Source organism: Leucoraja erinacea, chromosome 17 (genome assembly GCF_028641065.1).
Source record: "Leucoraja erinacea ecotype New England chromosome 17, Leri_hhj_1, whole genome shotgun sequence".
In the NCBI taxonomy this organism is placed as follows: domain Eukaryota; kingdom Metazoa; phylum Chordata; class Chondrichthyes; order Rajiformes; family Rajidae; genus Leucoraja; species Leucoraja erinaceus.
In genome coordinates, this window is record NC_073393.1 from 37,503,643 (window position 1) to 37,525,321 (window position 21,679).

The 21,679-nt window shown below is 38.9% G+C and overlaps 1 protein-coding gene across 1 annotated transcript in view; it reads left to right on the top strand.

Annotated features, from left to right (window-relative positions):
• LOC129705416 (nuclear factor of activated T-cells 5-like) overlaps window positions 1-20,217 on the top strand; it is a 129,397-nt gene extending 109,180 nt beyond the window's left edge. Inside the window, exons 12-14 of the mRNA XM_055648971.1 lie at window positions 713-3,158; window positions 6,386-6,651; window positions 15,650-20,217. Coding sequence (XP_055504946.1) covers window positions 713-3,158; window positions 6,386-6,651 — 2,712 coding nt within the window. The 3' untranslated portion in view covers window positions 15,650-20,217. The remainder of the gene's footprint in view (window positions 1-712; window positions 3,159-6,385; window positions 6,652-15,649) is intronic.
• Window positions 20,218-21,679: the final 1,462 nt, after the last annotated feature.

Genomic DNA, 21,679 nt, shown 5'->3' on the forward strand with positions numbered 1-21,679 from the left:
GTCCCTCCCTATGTCCCATCCCTTCTGAGCAGTCTCTAGAAAAAGCTATTTGTTTTACAGTTTAATATGTTTTATCTTCCACCTATATAAAAGTCACCACAGTCATCATGTTATGATTCCTCTCTTCGTGCCCCTTTGGGCAATTTCGTATTCCAGGGCGCTATGGTCAGGATTTTAGTGATCTTTCTGACTGCATTTATTCCAATTGCTATATCAGTTGTACTCAATGCTTAGCTTCAGTTTTGTGGATCCATCTTCTGATCCCTTAGTCTACACTATCTGCCAAATCACCCTGCTTATTATTCTGGGGGAAATTGTCGAGATATTTGTTTAACTCCAGCAGCATACTCTGCATACTGCATACTCACCTTCCAACCCCACCCAATTTTACATGCTCACAATCTAACTCAATAATTGAGCCAAAGAGGGATAATGTACTGCATATGTATTTGATCGTACATTCATACAGTTCACAGGCTTCCATTTACTGTATTTAATTCACACAATGTGTTTTACCATTTCCAAATCTGTTATTGCAAGCTTATTTTTTCATGATTTCAATTTATTTTTGCATGTTAGCATGCATTAAATGTCAAGAATATGAAGGTCTTCCAATTCTTTATAAAACAGTACACAAGCAGTATAAGTAAGGTATGGTTATAATCTTAATATTGCTTTGTTTTAGTTTCTTGTTTTCATTTATTTTATTTAGAATCAAGAGATGGGAGCTGGACAGCAGTCTCTAGAAATCTCTTCAAACATCACAACTGGGAGTTCATTCTCTGGATCTGCCTCAAGGCAAGGAGGAGACAGTGATCAGCACCAACAAATTGAATCAAATGTGTTTTCAAGCACAGATGACTTATCTGCCGTACGGAAGCAAGACATTTCTCAGCCATGTACATTTCAAACATCAAAATGTACCACCCAGGTTCAGAATAACGAAGGCTTGCTTCAGCAACCATCCCCGTTTCACAATACTGGCTTACTGTTAGATTCAAGAGAAGTACAACCAAGAGACATTTTGCAGTCTGATGTATCCTTATCCCAAATGCCCGAGTCATCACTGCAGCAGCAACAGAAGCAACAGCAGTCGCAGACCCAGGCACTCCAAGAACATTCACCCAATATTTTCCAACAGAGCAGCAATGCATCACAGTTGCAAAATGCTTTGCAGTCTATGCAATCGGGAAACTTTCAGACAAATTCTGAAAATGCCTTAAGTGGCAATGTAAGTCTTCAACGGACTTTGGAGGCGACTCAGCAACAGTTGGCCTCCGTTTTATTTACTGGATCCAGCCCGTCTGAGACGATGCAGCAACCTGTGGAACAGGTGCAAGAGCAAATGAACGCAGGGATGTTCCACCAAGTAAGTGCAATGCAGAACAATCTCCCCCGAGATCTGTTCTCAAATTCAGATAACTCATCTCTCCCTAGATCTGACAATGTTCTTTCTGGACCTGAGAATTCATTGTCAAATCAACAAGTGTTGGAATCCTCAACAAACATGATGTTGGGATTGCAACAGAACATTTGTCAAGGATCAGGACAACTGCAGTCAGATTTGTACCAATCCTCTTTAAATGGAAGCCTCCAACAATCTGATATCTTTCAGCAAACTTCTCATGTTCTGTCTATTCAAACCAGTGATGGAAACCAACATCAGATACCGCACAGCGGATTATTTTCACCCACTACAACAGTAGCTGGGAATGAAAATGCAGGAAATCCACAGCAGCAAACATCTTCATCAGGTATCTATCAGTGCTCTAATTCTATGGTTGCTGTGGAGGACACATCAGTGCAGCCCAACCAGAGGCAAACGGATATGTTTGAATCTATTGTGCAGTTGCAGCAAAGTGGAGAGAATCAGCCTCAAGTAACTTTATTTTCAAATGCAGATGGCATTATCCATGTTGAAACTGGTGGCTCATCACAACCAACTGGGATATTTCAACAGAGTGGAGAAATGATGTCCAGTCAACCTGGAAACTTCCTTCAGCAATCCCATCCATCGTCAGAACTATTCCATCCACAAAATTCCCTAAATCAAGTACAAAGTGCAGGTCATTCACAGTCTGGGCTTTTCCACTGCCCTAACACTGTTCTGCAACATCAGAATACTGCTGCTTCCCAAGACCAAGTGCAGTCAGCATTATTTCATTCTCAAGGCTCTTTGGCAGTTCTCCAAGGCTCGTCAATCGCCCAAGATCAGCAACAGGGCACTCTTTTTCTTTCCCCAAACTCTTTGCCTTCGCTTCAAAATAACAACATTTCACAAGAAAAACAAGTCAGCTTTTATTCACCACAGAGCACAATTCCAACACTCCAGAGTTCAGGAAACCCAGAGCAACAATCTGTGAATGTCTTTCAGACCCAGGCACAAATATCTCAGATTCAGAATAACATGATTGCTCAAGAACAGCAACAACAGCAGCAGAACCTTTTTCAACATCAAGTGGCCTTATCCTCTTCCCAAACTAACACTTCCCCCCAAAATCAGCAAGCATCTATCTACCAGACCCAACATTCAATAGCTGCACTTCACAACAGCCCTTCACCTCAAGACCAACCTCAGAATGTTCTATTTAATTCTCAGAATTCATTAAATAACAGCTTAGCTTCCCAGGAACAACAGCAGAACATCCTTTTCAACTCTCAGAATTCCATGCCTGCAATGAATACAAATTTAACTTCCCAAAAGCAACAGAACCAAACACTTTTTCATACTCAGCCTAATATGGTGTCAGTTAATCAAGAACAGCAATCATCCATACAATTCCAAAACCAGACTACGGTTTCTTCACTTCAGAATAATGGGACGTCTCAGGGAGATCAGAAACAGTCGTCCGTTTTTCATGGTCAGCCTCAAATGCAGCTGGTTCAAAGTTCAGGAGGCACCCAAAATCAGCAGGTGACACTGTTCATATCTCAAAGTTCAATGTCTGCATTACAGAATAACATGAATCAACAAGATATACAGCAGTCTAATGTGTTTAATCCTCAAAATAATGGCCCCGTACTTCAAAACAACACATCTGTATCAGGCCAGCAACAAAATACACTTTTTCACCCCCATGGGACCATGAATCAGCTTCAGAACTCACCTACGTCAGCACAACAACCAACGGGCTTATATTTGTTTGGAATTCAAAATGGTAAGTGTAACTTAAATACATGAAAGAATTTAAACTATTTGGCTGCCAAAGTTTTATTTTACCCAACCCAATTTCAGAAAGATAATGTACTTTAGGAAGGAACTGCAGATGCTGGTTTAAACCAAAGTTAGACACAAAAAGCTGTAGTAACCCAGTGGGACAGACAGCATCTCTGGAGAGACGGAATGGGTGATGTTTCGGTTTGAGACCCTTCGAGACTTTTCCCATGATTTTCAGTCTGAAGAAGGGTCTGGACCTGAAACGTCACCCATTCCTTCTCTCCAGAGATGCTGTCTGTCCCGCTGAGTTACTTCAGAAAGATCACTCTTGAAAATATAATGTGTTTTCTTTATCTTTCCTTTTTCCCTCAAGTTTTGCAGGTGTTGTCGACCCTCTGTTAGGTTTTCCCAGTGGTTCTTCATCTAGCAGTAAAAATACTCTTTGGAACAACATCACTCTCAAGCTCCATCAGTTGAAAAGGAACAGTTTTATTTTGTTTGACTTTGTTCTCTTCCTTCTCCACTTCCCAAATCCTATAGAAAGATTTACAACCACCTGTAACATCTGACGAGGCAGGCAAACTGGTCTGAAGAAAGCTGCTGAAAAATGTACAAATAGTGGACTTATTTCTTAAATTCATTCATCCACTGGCAATATCACTTCCATAGTCAATACTTATTGCTCATCCCACCGTGAACTGAGTGTCATTTTCAGCCATATCGGAGGGAAGTCAGAAATTGATCACTTGATGCGGGCCAAAAGTTGCACATAGGACAAACCAAATAAGGAAGGGAGATGTCCTCCCTGAGGACTTAAATTGTGTTGTTCAATAATCCACTTGTCTCAGGCCGTTCATTACTGACACCTGCTTTTTGATTTAGGATTGATTGATTAAACAATTGCAGTAGTGTACCTTGGACTCATGTCTCCAGATTGTTAACCCAATCCACCAGATCACTAATCCAGTAAAATAATCACTGAATACCAAAATTAGGCATCTACATTTAAGAACTAAGAAAAAATCCTCTCCACTCTGTTTCAAAATGTTCTTATCTACACTGATGAGTGTATAGGATGATTTACTGAGATTAGAATCATTCCAGCATTCGCAAGGACATCAACATCTCCCACCAGCATAAAGCATATTGAAACATTAGTGATCAAGTTGATGCAAGATCTTCTATAATAGCAGTGCATCTCCAAAGCTCAGCCTTGGTATTATCCTTCACATATTCAACTCATCCAATCATTGAAAGATATGATCAGGTGATAAGGGTATAATATTGCTCTTTTTTTGTGCTGTAATCATGAAGAGTAGAGTGGGATCTTCAGGCAGCGGGAGAAACCAGCACGGTGTCTCACCTGATGTTACTCGCTCTTTACAGTCCAAAATAAAGTCCTTCATCCTGAGAAATACAAATACTAAACTTGAAGAAAGAATCCTGGATTGAACAAAATATCTAATAACCCTGTTCCACGGTACGAGTTCATTCCAAGAGCTCTCTCGAGTTTAAAAAAAATCAAACTCGTGGTAAGCACGGAGAATGAATGTAGCGGGCACGTCGGAGCTCGGGGACGTCTCTTAGCGGCACATAACGCTAACGGCAGGTACTCGGGAAGACTCGCTGACGGCAGGTAAGCACGGGAAGACGTGAAGATTTTTCAACATGTTGAAAAATGTCCACGAGAGCCCCGAGTACCGATGAGTGGCCATTACCGTAAATCTCTGAGTTCGAATCGGGGCAAACTCTGGAGAGCTCTTGGAATGAACTCGTACCGTGGGACAGGGCTTTAAGTGTTTATAGGTTGACAAAAATGCTGGAGAAATTCAGCGGGTGAGGCAGCATCTATGGAGCAAAGGAAATAGGCAACGTTTTGGGTCGAGACCCTTCTTCAGTGGTTTATGTTCTTGCTCAGTTGCAGAATTATAGTTTTTGCATTTGCAACTGATAGATAATTACTTGAACTTCCAGCGTCTCTGATAAGGAAAGGCTTTGCATGTAGTAATTTGTATTTCTGCAAAAAAAAAGTATTCTGTTTTAGAACCCCCAGTAGCAGCCCTAAATCCAGTCAGACCATTGCTTACAAATATTCTCACTCTTGCAACAATCTGCTATAGAATTTCTTGCTACTTTCAAAGTGCATGTGAATGAGAAAGAGAGAGTCATCATAGCAGATTTCCAATATCCTCATAAAATTCAAAAAAATCCTGCAGTTATTGGAAATCTGAACTCCAGAAATTACTAGAAACACTCAGCAAATCAGGCAGCACTGATGGAAAGAAAACCAATGGGAGTTACTGTTACAGATTGATACCTTTCATCAGATCTAGGTAACAAACTGGAAAAACTGATGATTACCCTCTCAGCCAACACCATCGCCACTTGTCACTTTCTCTCTCCCTGTCAAGGACATTATCTTTTTTCCCTCTATGATTAACCCATCTTTGGAACTTTGATTTCTGACTTTTCCTTGTTCCAAAGAGAGGTCATCAACTTGAATTGTTAACTCCCTTACTGTCTCCACAGGTGCTGCTTGACCTACCGGGTACTCCTAGTATTTTCTGTTTGTGTTTGTAGACATAGAAACATAGAAAATAAGTGCAGGAGTAGACCATTCGGCCCTTCGAGCCAGCCCCCGCCATTCAATATGATCATGGCTGATCATCCAAAATCAGTACCCTGTTCCTGCTTTCTCCCCATATCCCTTGAATCCATTAGCCCTAAGAGCTATATCTAACTCTCTCTTGAAAACATCCAGTGAATTGGCCTCCACTGCCTTCAATGGCAGAGAATTCCACAGATTCACAACTCTCTATGTGAAGAAGTTTTTCCTCATCTGAGTCTGAAATGGCTTGCCCCTTATTCTTAAACTGTGACCCTTGGTTCTGGACTCCCCCAACATCAGAAACATTTTTCCTGCATCTAGCCTGTCCAATCCCTTAAGAATTTTATGTGTTTCTATAAGATCAATACAGTTTTGGATTCCGGGGAAGCGAGGAAATTAGTTGGGAATATTTAGTTGAAGAAGATCAGCTGTGATCTTTTCAAATTGTAGAACAGTCTCAAATGCCCTGTTGGTGTATCCTTACTCCTATTTCGTATGCAATTTAATACTAATAAGGTTCTTCTTTTGGAAATGTTTTCAGATCCTAAAGTGCAGAAATGTAACAATAGCATTTATTGCACAAAGAAGTATACTCAGGTTTGTGTGTTTTTTAAATACAGATTGCGGACAATTGATGAGCATAACAAATGTGTCTCAGCAATGCTCAACTGGACCATCTTTGTCTGATCAGCTGCTTGTGATAAACCAGTCGGGGCAATCGCAGGCCGAAGGACAAGCCGTTTCTCCACTTCTCTCACAGCAGATGGCTGACACGAGGCAACTATCATCTACCATTCCTGTTGAACAGAACATGGAAAAAATTGATGACATCCTTGTCTCATTACAGAACCAGGGAAGAAACATCAGCAGCTCTTTTAATCCATAGGTAGGACAAATTTGGATACTGTATAAAGGCACTTTGCATGAGCTGGTCATGAATAAATAAAAGCTTTATTTTAGCCTCAGCCTTGAATTATAAATCAGGTATGTACTTGCAGGTATAACATTTCACCTTTCCTGATTGCCTATTTTCATGACTTAAATGAACAGAGAGTTCCAGATCATGGCCAGTTTTGTATCTGCATCTGCAGAATGTTTGCCTCTCCATTTAAATCTGTGCCCCCATATTCTTCAATAATCTGCAAAGGAGAACCCAATACTTCTGTTCATCCCATCTAAACGTTCTCCCTGTGGATTTTCTCCAGGTGCTCTGGTTTTCTCCCACATTTAATAGGAATCCGAGGGCTAACTCTTTCACACAAAGGGTGGTGGGTGATTGGAACAAGCTGCCAGAGGAGGTGGTTGAGGCTGGGAATATCCCATCGTTTAAGAAATAGTTAGACAGGCACATGGATAGGTCAGGTTTGGAGGGATATGGACCAAGCGCAGGCAAGTGGGACTAGCGTAGCTGGGAAATTGTTGGGTGAGTTGGGCCGAAGGGCTTGTTGCCACACAGTTTCACTCTATGACTCTATTCTAAAGACTTGTAGGTTACTTGGCTTCCAGTGTGAAAATTGTCCCTAGTGTATAGAAGAGAATTAGAGTATGTGTGACTGCTGGCTGATGTGGACTTGCAGGGCCGAAGGACGTGTTTCAAAGCTATATCTCTAAACTTGAAATCTTTCATGATCTTGAACTCGTGTATCCAATCTCCCTTCAGCGTCTTTGCTGCAAGGAGAAAGCCATTTTAGTAATCTTGTCTGTACCATCTTTATGACTTTTAGATCATTACTGAAATGTGGTGATCAAGATTGGAAACGCTCTCTATTCGTAGCCCAATACTTGTTCAGCTCTGTTCTCCTGTACCCTACTCAAGTACCCTGGATGACCTGCATTCTACTAACCAGTTTCTCAATATGGCTTGTCATTGTCAAAGATTTAGAAACATGTACATCCAAATGCTCTGTTTGTGCACCCATGGAATAGTTGCATTTTGTCTATATTGCATCATTCTTTCTGACAAAATATATGACTTTACACTTCTCCATAATATATTTATTCTCTCACGTATCTACTCGTTCCACTGGTCTTACTGCTTACCACTCCTGCAAGTATACGTGACAATACTAAATAAATACCAATATTATCTTGCAGTCAGGATAAGCATCTATCTAATATGACTCCATCCTTTCTCATATGGAGCCTATTTCTTATCCATCAAGCCTGCCACTAACCCTATAGACCTTATTTTGCAAATCAGGCTTTCCGAAATTCCATTTAAACATCCACTGCATTTCCTTTAGTTAATACGAGGAATAATCTAATCAGATTAGTCAATGAAAAGTTGCTTTTAAAAAATATCTTCACACTCTCCCTCATTAATTTGATCTTCTCCCAATGCCCATTAATATTTTCCTGTTAATATTTTTGCTGCGTTTTAAAAAAATGTTTGACCCTAAAGTTAAACTGAACCAGTCCGACAGTAAGCAATGTGGACCTGTGGAAAAGAACAAGCCAGGAGCCCATTGACTTACAAATTCGAAGGAGAAAATGGAGTTGGATTGGACACATTCTCACTCTCAGGCCACAAACATCACCCGGCAAGCCCTAAAATGGCTTTTAAGGAAAAAGGAAAATAGGTCGCACCAGGAACAGCTGGGAAGAGGTGTCCAGACAGAAATGTCTTGGATTGGGCTCAACTCGGAAGATCTCGAAAGAACTGCCAATAACCGAGTGAAGTGGAGGACATTTGTCAATGGCCTATGCTCCCGAGAGGAGCAAAGGGCTTAAGAAGAAGTCTGACATTTCCACATTTTGAGCACATTTGTCATTTTGCCGTTCTCTAGCACCTTCCAGTAGCTTGGGAAGACGGAAAAATGATTACCCTTGTCGGTAATCGCCATACACAACATTATTGGGAACATCCATGTCTCCACATTATTTGGAGGGCAACAAATACCACCGAATAGTGTGAAAGCCCATTTAACAGTAGGCAGAATGATTCTGTCCTTGACTCCTTCAAGGATATCTTTCTCCTGAGCATTAATTCCTTCCTCAATCAGTACTGTGATACAATCTCCCATGATTCCTTTCCTTGCTGAACACCTTATATCAGGGGTTCCCAACTTTTTTCATCCCGTTTACCCCTGACAACTTTAATAACACATAACAATGTTATGTCACTTATTTATGAACAACTAATGATGAACAGATACCGGTATACCAGAACCAAACACAGTCAGTCAATGAGAAAAAATATGTACAAATCCAGAATCAACATATTTACCCCCTGGGGAGGCAAAAAATATCCCCATGGGAGTAAATTTACCGCAGGTTGGGAACCCTTGCCTTATATCCAGGTGCTTAGTGCTGTTTTTGTTCTGAGCCGCATTTCAATGTTTGCTACTACATTATGTTCCTGTACTACCATTTCAGCTTGCATTTATGTATGTTCATTCAGAATGTGACTGTCTTTCTTATATTCTCTTAGGCTGCAACCATCCAATACTATACACATTTCTGCTCCAATGCTATCTAGTTTCAAAATGCATATTTCTCTTTCCTGTATGATAGTGCCTGTTTACCTGAAAGTTTGGATCTAAAGCTCCCTTACAACACGAGTAAACTTCCTCCCAAAAAACTGGTCCCAGTTCAATTGAGATGCATTGAAAAGTCCACTTTGAACAGGCCCCTCCTGCCCCAGGTCAATGCCCCCAAGAATTTGATGCAGTGTCATGGCCTGGCCTGGCCATACACTGATCTGTCTGGTTTTCTGTTGACTTTCGATTCAAGATTCAAGAGGGTTTATTGTCATGTGTCCCTGATAGGACAATGAAATTCTTGCTTTGCTTCAGCACAACAGAACATAGTAGGCATTGACTACAAAACCGATCAGTGTGTCCATATACCATTATATACGTATATACACATATGAATAAATAAACTGATGAAGTGCAAATAACAGATAATGGGTTATTAATGTTCAGAGTTTGTCCGAGCCAAGTTAATAGCCTGATGGCTGTGGGGAAGTAGCTATTCCTGAAGGTACACAAAAATGCTGGAGAAGCTCAGCGGGTGCAGCAGCATCTATGGAGCGAAGGAAATAAGCAACGTTTCGGGCTGAAACCCTTCTTCAGACCTGGTTGTTGTAGTCTTCGGGCTCCTGTACCTTCTACCGGAAGGTAGCAGGGAGATGAGTGTGTGGCCAGGATGGTGTGGGTCCTTGATGATACTGCCAGCCTTTTTGAGGCAGCGACTGCGATAGATCCCCTCAATGGAAGGGAGGTCAGAGCTGATGATGGACTGGGCAGTGTTTACTACTTTTTGTAGTCTTTTGTAGCGGGTATGCAATACCAGAAATTATCTAGAGATGATTACTTTTAAGGTCCAACTTTTTAATTACTTCTCTGGTTCCTGAAAGTGTAACTGCAGGGCACGAGCCCCTACCCTCCCAATCTTGTTGGTGTCAAGATTTGGTTCATCCAGCTCCCTCTGTAGAATGGTTTGTAACATCTCAATTATGTATTTTACCCTGGCAGCAGGGGGGGGACATGCAATGTGTAACCCACATATACTCTTTCTGAAATACCAATCAGTCTTTCTGACTGTGCAATTCTGTACAGGTCTTGTATTTCTATCCTTCACTCTTTTCCTCTCTTACGGTTTCATCCTCACATGCTATCTGTTTGTCCCACATTACCAAGTTGTATCTCAAGTTTAAGTGAGTTTATTGTCATGTGTCCCTGATAGGACAATGAAATTCTTGCTTTGCTTCAACACACAGAACATAGTCAGCATTTACTACAAAACTGATCAATGTGTCCATATACTATAATATAAATATATATACACATGGATAAATAAAATGATAAAGTGCAAATAACAGATAATTGGTTATTAATAATCAAAGTTTTGTCCGAGCCAGGTTTAATAGCCTGATGGCTGTGGGGAAGTAGCTAATTCTGAACCTGGTTGTTGCAGTCTTCAGGCTCCTGTACCTTCTACCTGAAGGTAACAGGGAGATGAGTGTGTGGCCAGGATGCCATCTCCTCCTTGATGCCATCACTCACACAACCTATAAAACTTAATATCGCTGTGAGAGAGTCCCACAGTCTGAAGCTCGATGCAGTTCTTACTTCTTCCTACACTTTTGGCTGACCACCCACTTGAAACCACAAGGTGACCACCTCTTAAAATGTATGATCTGAGAAATTCTCCAGAAATGCTCTAATGTAATAAAAAAAGGAACTGCAGATACTGGTTTATACCAAAGATAAACACAAAATGCTGGAGTAACTCAGCTGGTCAGGCAGTATCTCTGGAGAAAATGGATAAATGACATTTCGGGTCCAGACTCTTAAGACTGATTTTAGGTGGGAGAGTGGGGAGAGGGGATTAACTGCAAGGGAAAGAAAGGACAAATCAGGGCTGCAACAGGGTAACCTCAGGCAAGGAGGTTCCCCAATAGACTGATTTTTGGATAGAAACAGGTGTGCTCCCAAGAGGGATAGATACATCGTTGAGAACTGCAAAACTGGTTAACAATGTATAGGAGCGCGCATCGGGAACATCGGATGTAGTAGTTGAGGTTTATGGTCTTTATGGTTTTCCTTGTATGCTCAAAATCTCCATTTATGTCCAAGTCATTGATCTACAGTGCATTCAGAAAGTATTCAGACCATTTCACTTTCTCCACATTTTGTTACATTACACCCCTATTCTAAAATGGATTAAAACATTTTTTTTATCATCAATCTACACAGAATATCCCGTAATAAAAAAACGAAAACAGGTGTTTAGAAAATTTTGCAAAGTAATTAAAAATAAATAGCTGAAATATCACATTTACATAAGTAGTCAGACCGTTACTCAGTACTTTGTTGAGGCACCTTTAGCAGCAATTACAGCCTCGAGTCTTCTTGGGTATGACGCTACAAGCTTGACAAACCTGTATTTGGGTAATTTCTCACATTCTTCTCTGCAAATCCTCTCAAGCTCTGTCAGGTTGGATGGGGAGCGTCGATGCACAGCGATTTTCTGATCCCTCCAGAGATGTGCGATCGGGTTTAAGTCCGGGCTCTGGCTGGGCCACTCAAGGACATTCACAGACCTGTCACGAAGCCACTCCTGCATTGTCTTGGCTGTGTGCTTAGGGTTGTTGTCCTGTTGGAAGGTGAACCTTATTTTAAAATAAGGCTGTAACGTAACAAAATGTGGAAAAAGTGAAGGGGTCTGAATACTTTCTGAATGCACTGCCTATCACAAAGTCCAGAGATCTCCGCACGGATTCCTGAATAGTGCCTTTCCACCACAATCCTCCATCTTCTAGTATTAAGCCAGATCTGAATCCATATGAGCAAGTCACTGTTAATCCCATGTGTCTTAGTCTTCTGGATCAGCCTACCATGGGGGACTTAGTAATATTTTCTTAATAATTTATTTGATATGCTGTCCTTGGGATCTGGGGAATTATCACCTTTCAGTCTCATTAATTTCTCCGATATTTTTTTCTCACAATGGTATTTCTTTTTATCTCCCTATTTACTTTGGATCTTTAGTCCTCCACATGGTGGTGTGGCAGTAGAGTTGCCGCCTCACAGCGCCAGAGACCAAGGTTCAATCCTGACTATGGGTGCTGTTTGTAGGTTAATTGGCTTGTTTAAATTGTCCTAGTGTGTGTAGGATGATGTCTGTGTGTAAGGGTCGCTGGGCGGCGCAGACTTGATGGCCCAAAGGGCCTGTTTCTGCACTGTATCTCTAAACTAAACTAAACAAAATTTTCTAGGAAGTTTTTGTGTCTTCTGCGGAAACACATGCCAATATTTCCAATACAATTTCTACTTTTCTTTTCCTTACCAATGTTCTGGTTGTACTTTGCTGAATGTTGAAATATAGTGCCCTGTGGGATGCATCGTTGATTTTCTTGTTTATACCCTGTCCTTCATTACAATTGATTTTTGCTGCTCTTTATTGATCATTGGTTTCATCCAAACTAATTCTACTTGATTTACTCAGCTGAATTCCTTACTTTATCTATTGCCAGTATCTCATTTTCTTTCAATATGCAGGGCATTCAGAAAATATTCAGACCCCTTCACTTTTCCCATATTTTGTTACGTTACAGCCTAATTTTAAAATGGATTAAAACATTTTTTTTATCATCAATCTACACACAATACCTCAGAATGAAGACGCGGAAACAGGTGTTAAGAAATTTTTGCAAAGTAATTAAAAATAAATAACTGAAATATATCACATTTACATAAGTATTCAGACCCTTTGCTATGACACTCAAAATTGAGCTTAGGTTCATCCTGTTCCCATTGATTATCCTTGAGATGTTTCTACAACTTAATAGGAGTCCACCAGTGATAAATTACATTGATTGGACATGATTTGGAAAGACACACACTTGGCTGTATAAGGTCCCACAGTTGACAGTGCATGTCAAAGCAAAAACCAAGCCATGGAGACGAAGGAATTGTCCATAGACCTCCGAGACAGGATTGTGTCGAGACACAGATCTGGGGAAAGGGATAAAACAATTCTGCAGCATTGCAGGTCCCGAAGAGCACAGTGGCTTCTGTCATTCTTAAATGGAAGAACTTTGGAACCACCAGGACTCTTCATAGAGCTGGCCGCCCGGCCAAACTGAGCATTCGGGGGAGAAGGGCCTTGGTCAGGGAGGTGGCCAAGAACCTGATGGTCACTCTGACAGAGCTCCAGAGTTCCTCTGTGGAGAGGGGAGAACCTTCCAGAAGGACAACTATATCTACAGCACTCCACCAACCAGGGCTTTATGGTAGAGTGGCCAGAAGGAAGCCACTCCTCGGTAAAAAGGCACATGACACTAGGAGTTTGTAAGGCACCTAAAGGACTCTCAGATCATGAGAAACAAGATTCTCTGGTCTGATGAAACCAAGATTGACCTCTTAGGCATGAATGCCAAGCGTCGCTTCTGGAGGAAACCAGGCACCGCTCATCACCAGGCCAATACCATACCTACGGTGAAGCATGGTGGTGGCAGCATCATGCTGTGAGGATGTTTTTCAGCACCACGAACTGGGAGAAAGGATTGAGGGAAAGATGAATGGAGCAAAGTACAGAGGGATCCTTGATGAAAACCTGCTCCAGAGCGTTCTGAACCTCAGACTGGGGTGGAGGTTCATCTTCCAACAGACAACGACCCAAGCACACAGCCAAGACAATGCAGGAGTGGCTTTGTGACAAGTCTGTGAATGTCCTTGAGTGGCCCAGCCAGAGCCCGAACTTGAACCCGATCGAACATCTCTGGAGGGACCTGAAAATAGCTGCATCGACACTCCCCATCCAACCTGACAGAGCTTGAGAGGACCTGCAGAGAAGAATGGGAGAAATTATCCAAATACAGGTGTGCCAAGCTTGTAGCGTCATATCCAAGAAGACTTGAGGCTGTAATCACTGCCAAAGGTGCCTCAACAAAGTACTGAGTAAAGAGTCTGAATACTTATGTAAATGTGATATTTCAGTTATTTCTTTTTAATTAATATAAATGTAAATATTTTGGTGTACATATAGCTGCTGGTGTACATATGGTGTACATATAGCTGCTACATTTGTATAAGATAATTATAAGCAGTTGAATAAGGGGTGGGAATTAATAAGCTTTGGCTTCTTCCTGCTCCTTTTCGGACACATACGATTTCATTTATTTATAGATATTGTTTATGACACTTTATAAATATTCTTGTTTTGTTTTTTGTATGCTGTTTCACACTTGCTTTTTATTCTGTTCGAAATAAAGAATCAAATAAATAAATAGATAAATAAATAAATTGCAAAAATGTCTAAACACCTGTTTTTGCATTTTTATTATGGGGTATTGTGCGTAGATTGATGATGAAAAAAATGAATTAGCCAATTTTAGAATAAGGGTGTAACGTAACAAAATGTGGAGAAAGTGAAGGGATCTGAATGCACTGTATGGAAATTTTGCCTATCTCTTTAAAAAATCCTGGGATATTTCATTCCTATCCTCGGTCGCTTGTGGTCATGTTTCTGTAATGGATATCAGATCATGGAAGTCAATTTCCATTTGTGTTTAATTAATCCACCTACATTATTGCAAATGCCATACACATTCAAGTAAAACCTCTTCAATTGTATGATTTTCCCCCCCCTCCCTTTGTTACAACATATTCCAATTAATACAATTTAATTTTAACCTTTAAAACGAATGATTAAAACATTTTAAAATATTATTCTTGTGTGTTTGCCCTTGATAATTGCTGCATTGGGTTGGAAAGAAGTTGGAAAACTAACTTTATAATTTTTATTCGCAGCAATGGCCCAATCAAATTAATTCTAATGCACTCTATTTTGCATCCATTCTTCCCTTGACTGTCCAAGAATCCATTTTTCTTTATAACATGTTAAATGGTCATTTAGAAATGATCGTACAATCAGTGAAAAAATGCATCACACTGTAATAAAGCATTTTCTCATAAAGGGTGAAGATGGTAAACTACAGCCTACTCTTAATTTAACCTTGCCTATTAATTTGAGTCAAGATCATAGAACAAGAAGCTCCTCCTGGGTCTTTTTATTAGATTAGAATCTATTTGGTAGAATAAGTACATTAGTATAACTTCTATAATGTTTTGATTTTATGATCGTGAGAAGCACAGATTGTAGGTGGATATTAATAATTTTACTCTAGTATGTAAATTATACCGCCAAACAATGCCACTGATGTATTTCCGTAGATGTGAAACACTCCTGGTGGGGGGGGGGGGAATAGTGTAACAGTAACATGTTGAAACAGCAAAGAATTTCATATACGTGCACTATATATTGTGCGATAAAATCATTTATTTCACCATATTTTCTGTTCAACCATAATGTACTGTTTTTAAAGATTGGCCAAAATGATACATGAAAAACAATGACTTCTTATTTGCTTTTAGGTATTCGTATGGTACAAATTTAAGAAGACATGAAGAAACGTCAAACCTTTATGAAACTACAAGCCTGTCATATGAAGGGAAAATAGAACTGTGACTGTACTGTGAAGGGAAAGTTAAAGTATTGATATTGTTTATATCCATTTCCGCTTTTAAAGCCAATCCTTTGACCTACATTTTAAATCATTATGAAGCTAATTATTTTTCAATTCAGTGCACTTTGAGTGCATAAATACAGATCTTCAGTGATGACGTTTTGTTACCATTCCACTTTGGAAGGTACAACAACTAACAGAGTGCATCTTTACAGTTAGCCAACTCCCTGTAAAAAAACCCTGTAATTTAACATATTTTGGCGCAAATGTTATCAAAGCCAATAAGCACGTGGTAAATAACACTCAGCAAAAAAACTAAGAATACGGACAACAAATTAAGAAACTAAAAGATCAGCTACTTGTGCTAAATGTCCATATATAGCGGCAGTGTGAGCTATACGCTTTTTGAAATTCAAATTAATTACATTTCAGAAGTGTTGTACAATGTGCCATCATTTCAATGTGTCGAGAAGCCAAGTAATAGTTGATATCATGTGATCTCTTTACCAGCTGCATCCACCAAAGTATGCAGATCCATAATATATATCCTCATAACATATCACCAAGATTCAGCATAGATCAGGAGCCACAAAGGTGTACTTGCATTGGTGAAATTTGGTATAGCTGCAATGAAGACATTTGGAAAACAGATAAAGGAATTTTAAATCTGTGTCTGTCCTGGAAAATTTTGCAATTAAATTGACAGCAAACTGTAGACATAAAAAGGATTTGGGAAAGGTTGATAATTTCTATATTCTTCCTCAAATGGCATGCAGAATTAATTTGTACGTGTGTGGCTGGACTGATAGATGCTAGACTCAGTGATGGATTCTGACTTTCTGCCTGTGTACTTTTTTCCATAATAAAAGTAGACTACTTATTCAAAGTCCTCAATCCTATTTGGAACTGCAATGACAAATTAAGTGAACTGACTCCATGAAAAGTGACTATGGCAAAAAAAGAACTGTAAACTTGCCTTACTGAGAGGAAGGAAATACATCACTTCATTGACATAGATGACATGGCATCTTCGGTATTATAAAAGCATCATTGATACATTATTTTTGGCCCAACTGAATTTAGTATGACCCTTTACTATTATTACCAATCCTGTTCTCCCATAGTGACCTCTTTGTTTAGTGAGTGTGTGATGTATTTGCTCGACTGCAAATGGAAAAGAGTCTAATCTTTTTTAAATTATTTTTTTGTTTTATACTCATTGTCTGCAGCCTGTTTCACAAATAGGGAAATGTTATCTTCCCAACAGTTGTGCAAAGAGATGACCTTTCTACCCATTAACAGAAGACGGTCTATCAGACAGCAATTAAGTGATCAATTTTCTCAGTTGAGTAGGTCTTTATCTTGATTAGAAAACTAGTAAATTCCCTTTTCTGTTTGCCAACTAATTTGAATGTTCTGTCCATTCTGACCATCTGTCCACAAGGGCTGTTACTGAAATAGGAGGTACAGTTTAAAACTGTTACACCCTCTGTGTTTGACTGCTCCACTGCAAATCTCCTCAAGGTATGCCTACTTTGAAGATGTTATCCTCCTCTTTCCAATGGGAGTTCTGTAACCTCTTCACTTACTGCTCCCCTTCTGTGTGAGTCTGAAGAAGGGTCCAGACCTAAAACATCATACTTCCATATTCTCCAGGGTTGCTGCCTGACCCACTGAGTTACTCTAGCATTTTGTGTCTGTCAATAAAACGTTACATCAGAACACTGTAATTGCTGATTATGTTCATGTTATATTCTATGTTAATGTCAATCTCCAGGATTGACATTAAGGAATAGGATGAATACTGATATTTGTTCATTTGTGGCAGGCAGAGGTAAACCCCTCACGTATGTAATTTGAATAATCAGACAATCCAGCAGTGAGGATAGACACAAAAAACTGGAGTAACTCAGTGGGCAGACAGCATCTTTGGAGAGGAAGAATGGGTGAAGTTTCAGGTCGAGACCCTTCTTCAGACAAGACCCGAAACGTCACCCATTCTTTCTCTCCAGAGACACTGCCTGTTCCTCTGAGTTACTCCAGCTTTTTGTGTCTATCTTCAATTTAAACTAGCATCTGCAGTTCCTTCCTACACAATCCAACAGAGGCATGTGTAATCGCCAATTATAGAACAGCTCAATCTCTGATAGATTGTACTGCTCTATATTAATTGAGTGATCACTCCAAACCATCCTCAATAAGTTCAAGGGCACAATTTGGGAACTTCCATGATTGGGAGCACATTTTTCAACTTCTTAAATGGTGTTTTCTTCATCTGCAAATTGGAAAATGATGACCAAAATCCTGAGGGCTATTCAAATCAGAGGACAACATAAGAAAAGTTTAAAGGGATATGTGGGCAAATGGGACTACCTTGGATGGGAATCTTGGTAGGCCAAAAGGCCAAATGGTCTATTTCCTTCCTGTATGAATGTGTGCCTGTTTCGCACTTGGCTCAGATATAATAATCTAATATCTTAGGTACACATGCATAATGTATGACCCTGTGACATTCCCAGTATTTTCCTGTTCTTGTTAAATAGTACTACTGATAGAGTTGTAATTTTATCCAGTCTTTTAGTTCAATACTGATTTTTTTTTAATGAACGTTTTTTTTTGCATATGATACACAAGATGTGGTTCCTTAATTTTAGTAGTAGTCTGAACAGCAGTTTATACCAGAAAAAAATTGTACATATGTGTGCTGAAAGATTTATAATATGAAACTAAAACAGCAACTGCTGTAATGAAAGTTAAAATCACATTGTACATGTGCATCCCCGTGACTATCTAGATAGATGGTTGATCTAGAAGAACATGCAATGGGCAGGTGAATGGAAACATTTTTCTACCATAAATCTAATATTGAAACTAATTTGGTGTTGTAGAATAGCGACAATTTGCATTTGCTGTTAGAAATGCAAATTAAAATTGAATTTAGATATAGTATTACCTTTTTAATGTGATGAAAACCAAAGTTTGAATGTGTTCTATAACTTTATACATTTTTAGTTTTAAGTCAATCTTTAATAGCTATATAAGTATTGTGCAAACCTAATGTAAATATTGCAATTTTGGTAAATAAATATTAATGTAACATCATGTTGCCAGTCAGTATTAAGTTTCAGGCTCCCTTGTTACAAGGTATCCGTATTAGATATCAAGGAAGAAGTGGAAAGTTGCCCCGGTGTAGATACCCGACCATTAAATCGAATCCATCTCCAATGTAAAAGAACTTACCATCAAATGTAATCATGGTTTCTCCGATTTTAACACTAAGAAATGAATAGTTATCCAACTACAGCTTATGATTAAAGTAGAGAAAATAGATATGATGCACATTGTACATAAAACAAAAAGGACAAACATATCAAATGTGAAGCAGAAGTGGATGCATAACAATATTTCAGAGATCTATATATTAACCAACATACAACCTGGCTTTTCAATTTTTACTGCACTCTGTTAGCATGTCCACTGGGATGAGCTGGATAATGTAGGCAAAGCAGCTAATTTTCCTTTGGAAAGATGAGCTTTGGTTAAAATCTAAGTAAATGTGCTCTAATAATGGAATCTCCAGCACTTTATTCAACTAATATTGTGACCATTGATTCCCTTGAATGTGTCAGTGATGTTTTATTCCTGTCAACTGTCCAGAGTACTACTTTTAAGTATTTATGTTTATGAAAAGTCATTTAATTGTATATTTCCTTTCTGTTTAATGTAAATATTTAAACTATTTTCTTACTGTGCACATTTTGAGCCATGCAAAAACTTTAAGCAGCTACTTCTCTTCCTTAAGAAGCACTGAAGATGTTTCGGTGGTACGGTCTTTACTTGTTATGAAGGGAGCTTCAGCTGCCTGACCAGCTTTTAGATCAGTCATTTTAAATACAGAATTTCTATTCAAATTTGGATGGTTTATATCTAATGTATGTTTCATTTTTGGAAAGCAGCATTTTTTATATGTGTGTGCGTATAGAAGATATACATACATATATACATTCACACAGATATATATGAAATGGCATCATATTTTGTTATTTGTACTAAGTAAGTACAATCAAATTATAAACTTTACCACATATTTCAGTGGTGGCTGACTTTGTCAAAATGAGTTTGGATTGGCACTTTTGCTACTGTTTTTGACTGATTTTAAATGTTTTAAATGCAAATCAAATATTTATGGGGCATAGTGTAAACTAGTAGGGCTAAATATCTTTTGTAAGTGTCTTTGCATGAAAATGAATATAACCAGAATATAGTGAATGAAAGCAGATGATTATTGTTTGGATTTCTGCACATCAGTGTTTCATTCTATCATGAGGCAGAGCCAAAACATGCATTAAAAAAATATATAGCTGACGTCTTTTGAATTCATTACTTACTTTGATTCTATTAGTTGTCTTGTACCATTTTTATTTTATTACTGCTAGTACAGGTGGTAGCAGTCTAAATAAAAGAAAGTGAATTTAAGTTGCTGAACAAAATCCTGACTCCACTGTGTATCACAACACACAATCCATTTCGAGTTCTCATTTGATGCCATAATCTGACTTTTATTTTGCAGTCTCCTGTCCAGTTGATATTGATTATTGCAAGTTCCCAGAAGCAACTATTTAGCTCCAGCATTGTTGACTCTGAACATTAAATCATTTTTTTTCTCTATTGAACATGTTTAACCCTATTTAATGAGCTAAATATTTTGTCATTATTTCATGGGGTTTTTTTTTGTGGCATCAGCTTTATGAAAATCATTTCCAGAGTGGAGTATCATTGTTCCCCATTCCCACCCCGCCTATAAAACAGCCCAACCATTCCCTAAGGCCATTCCCTTTCTCTCCTTCATCTCACAACCCTGGTTCCAGACGTGCTGGACTTTGGATGTTACTGAAACATGTAATGGCACCCCAAGCTGAAATGGTTATTGGCAGGCAATACATCTCTTAACTTTTAGATCTTTCAAAAACCTTTTTAGTTCAGTTGTGCCAACTTTCTATGTATCAGATTTTGGCCCTGTCACTTACATAAGATTTTATCACTTAAAATGATGATGAAGGACTTGAGCATGTATCTCTACTGTGGTCTGCTTTTCTTCCTAATCAAAGGCACACAGTTATTAGACAATAATTCAACCACGGGGTGGTACAGCGGTAGAATTGCTGCCCACAGCACCAGAGAGACCTGTGTTTGATCCTGACTGCGGGTATTGTCTATGTGGAGTTTGTAACCGGGTGAGTTTTCTCCGGGTGCTCCAGTTTTCTCCCAAGAAATGGGGACACTGGTTTTAGATGAATAATTTTGAAAGAGCAAGACTCACTTATATTTAATAACTAATAGGAACTTTGTAAAGATTTAAGCTTTCATTCAGAATAAAATTATTAATTTTAATAAAGATTTTTAGTACCAGGAGTGATGAACCTGTCACGTGGCAAAACAAATAAATAAATAGCTTTCTTGCTTGTAATATTTTAATATTTGAATTTGAAAATATGAAACTTTATTACTAAAACTTCATTTTTTGGGGGATCATCACTGCTTTCTGTATAAAGCATATCATATTCTAGTACGTCATGACCAATTTCCCTCCGGGGATGAATAAAGTTCTATCCTATCGTATGAAATAGACTGTAATTGATTAAAAACATTTACAAGTCATCCAACTGTCTTTCTTCAAGAAAATGAGAATTAAAATCCACTAATCTTTTGCTGTGATTCCCCTAGTCTAAATTATAATAACTTGATTATGTTTGATGAATCTTGTTTCTATTTGCATTTGTTATTTTTTTTGGAAAAGAAAGCACTGTTGAGATTTTATACTAATTGTAAGGTTTGTTCAATTGAGAATTGCTTAAGTTGCACTTTCTCAGCAGAGGAACCTGCTTGCAGATCAGAAAGCTGACATCAAATCCAACTTTCACATATGTCACACTCCCAC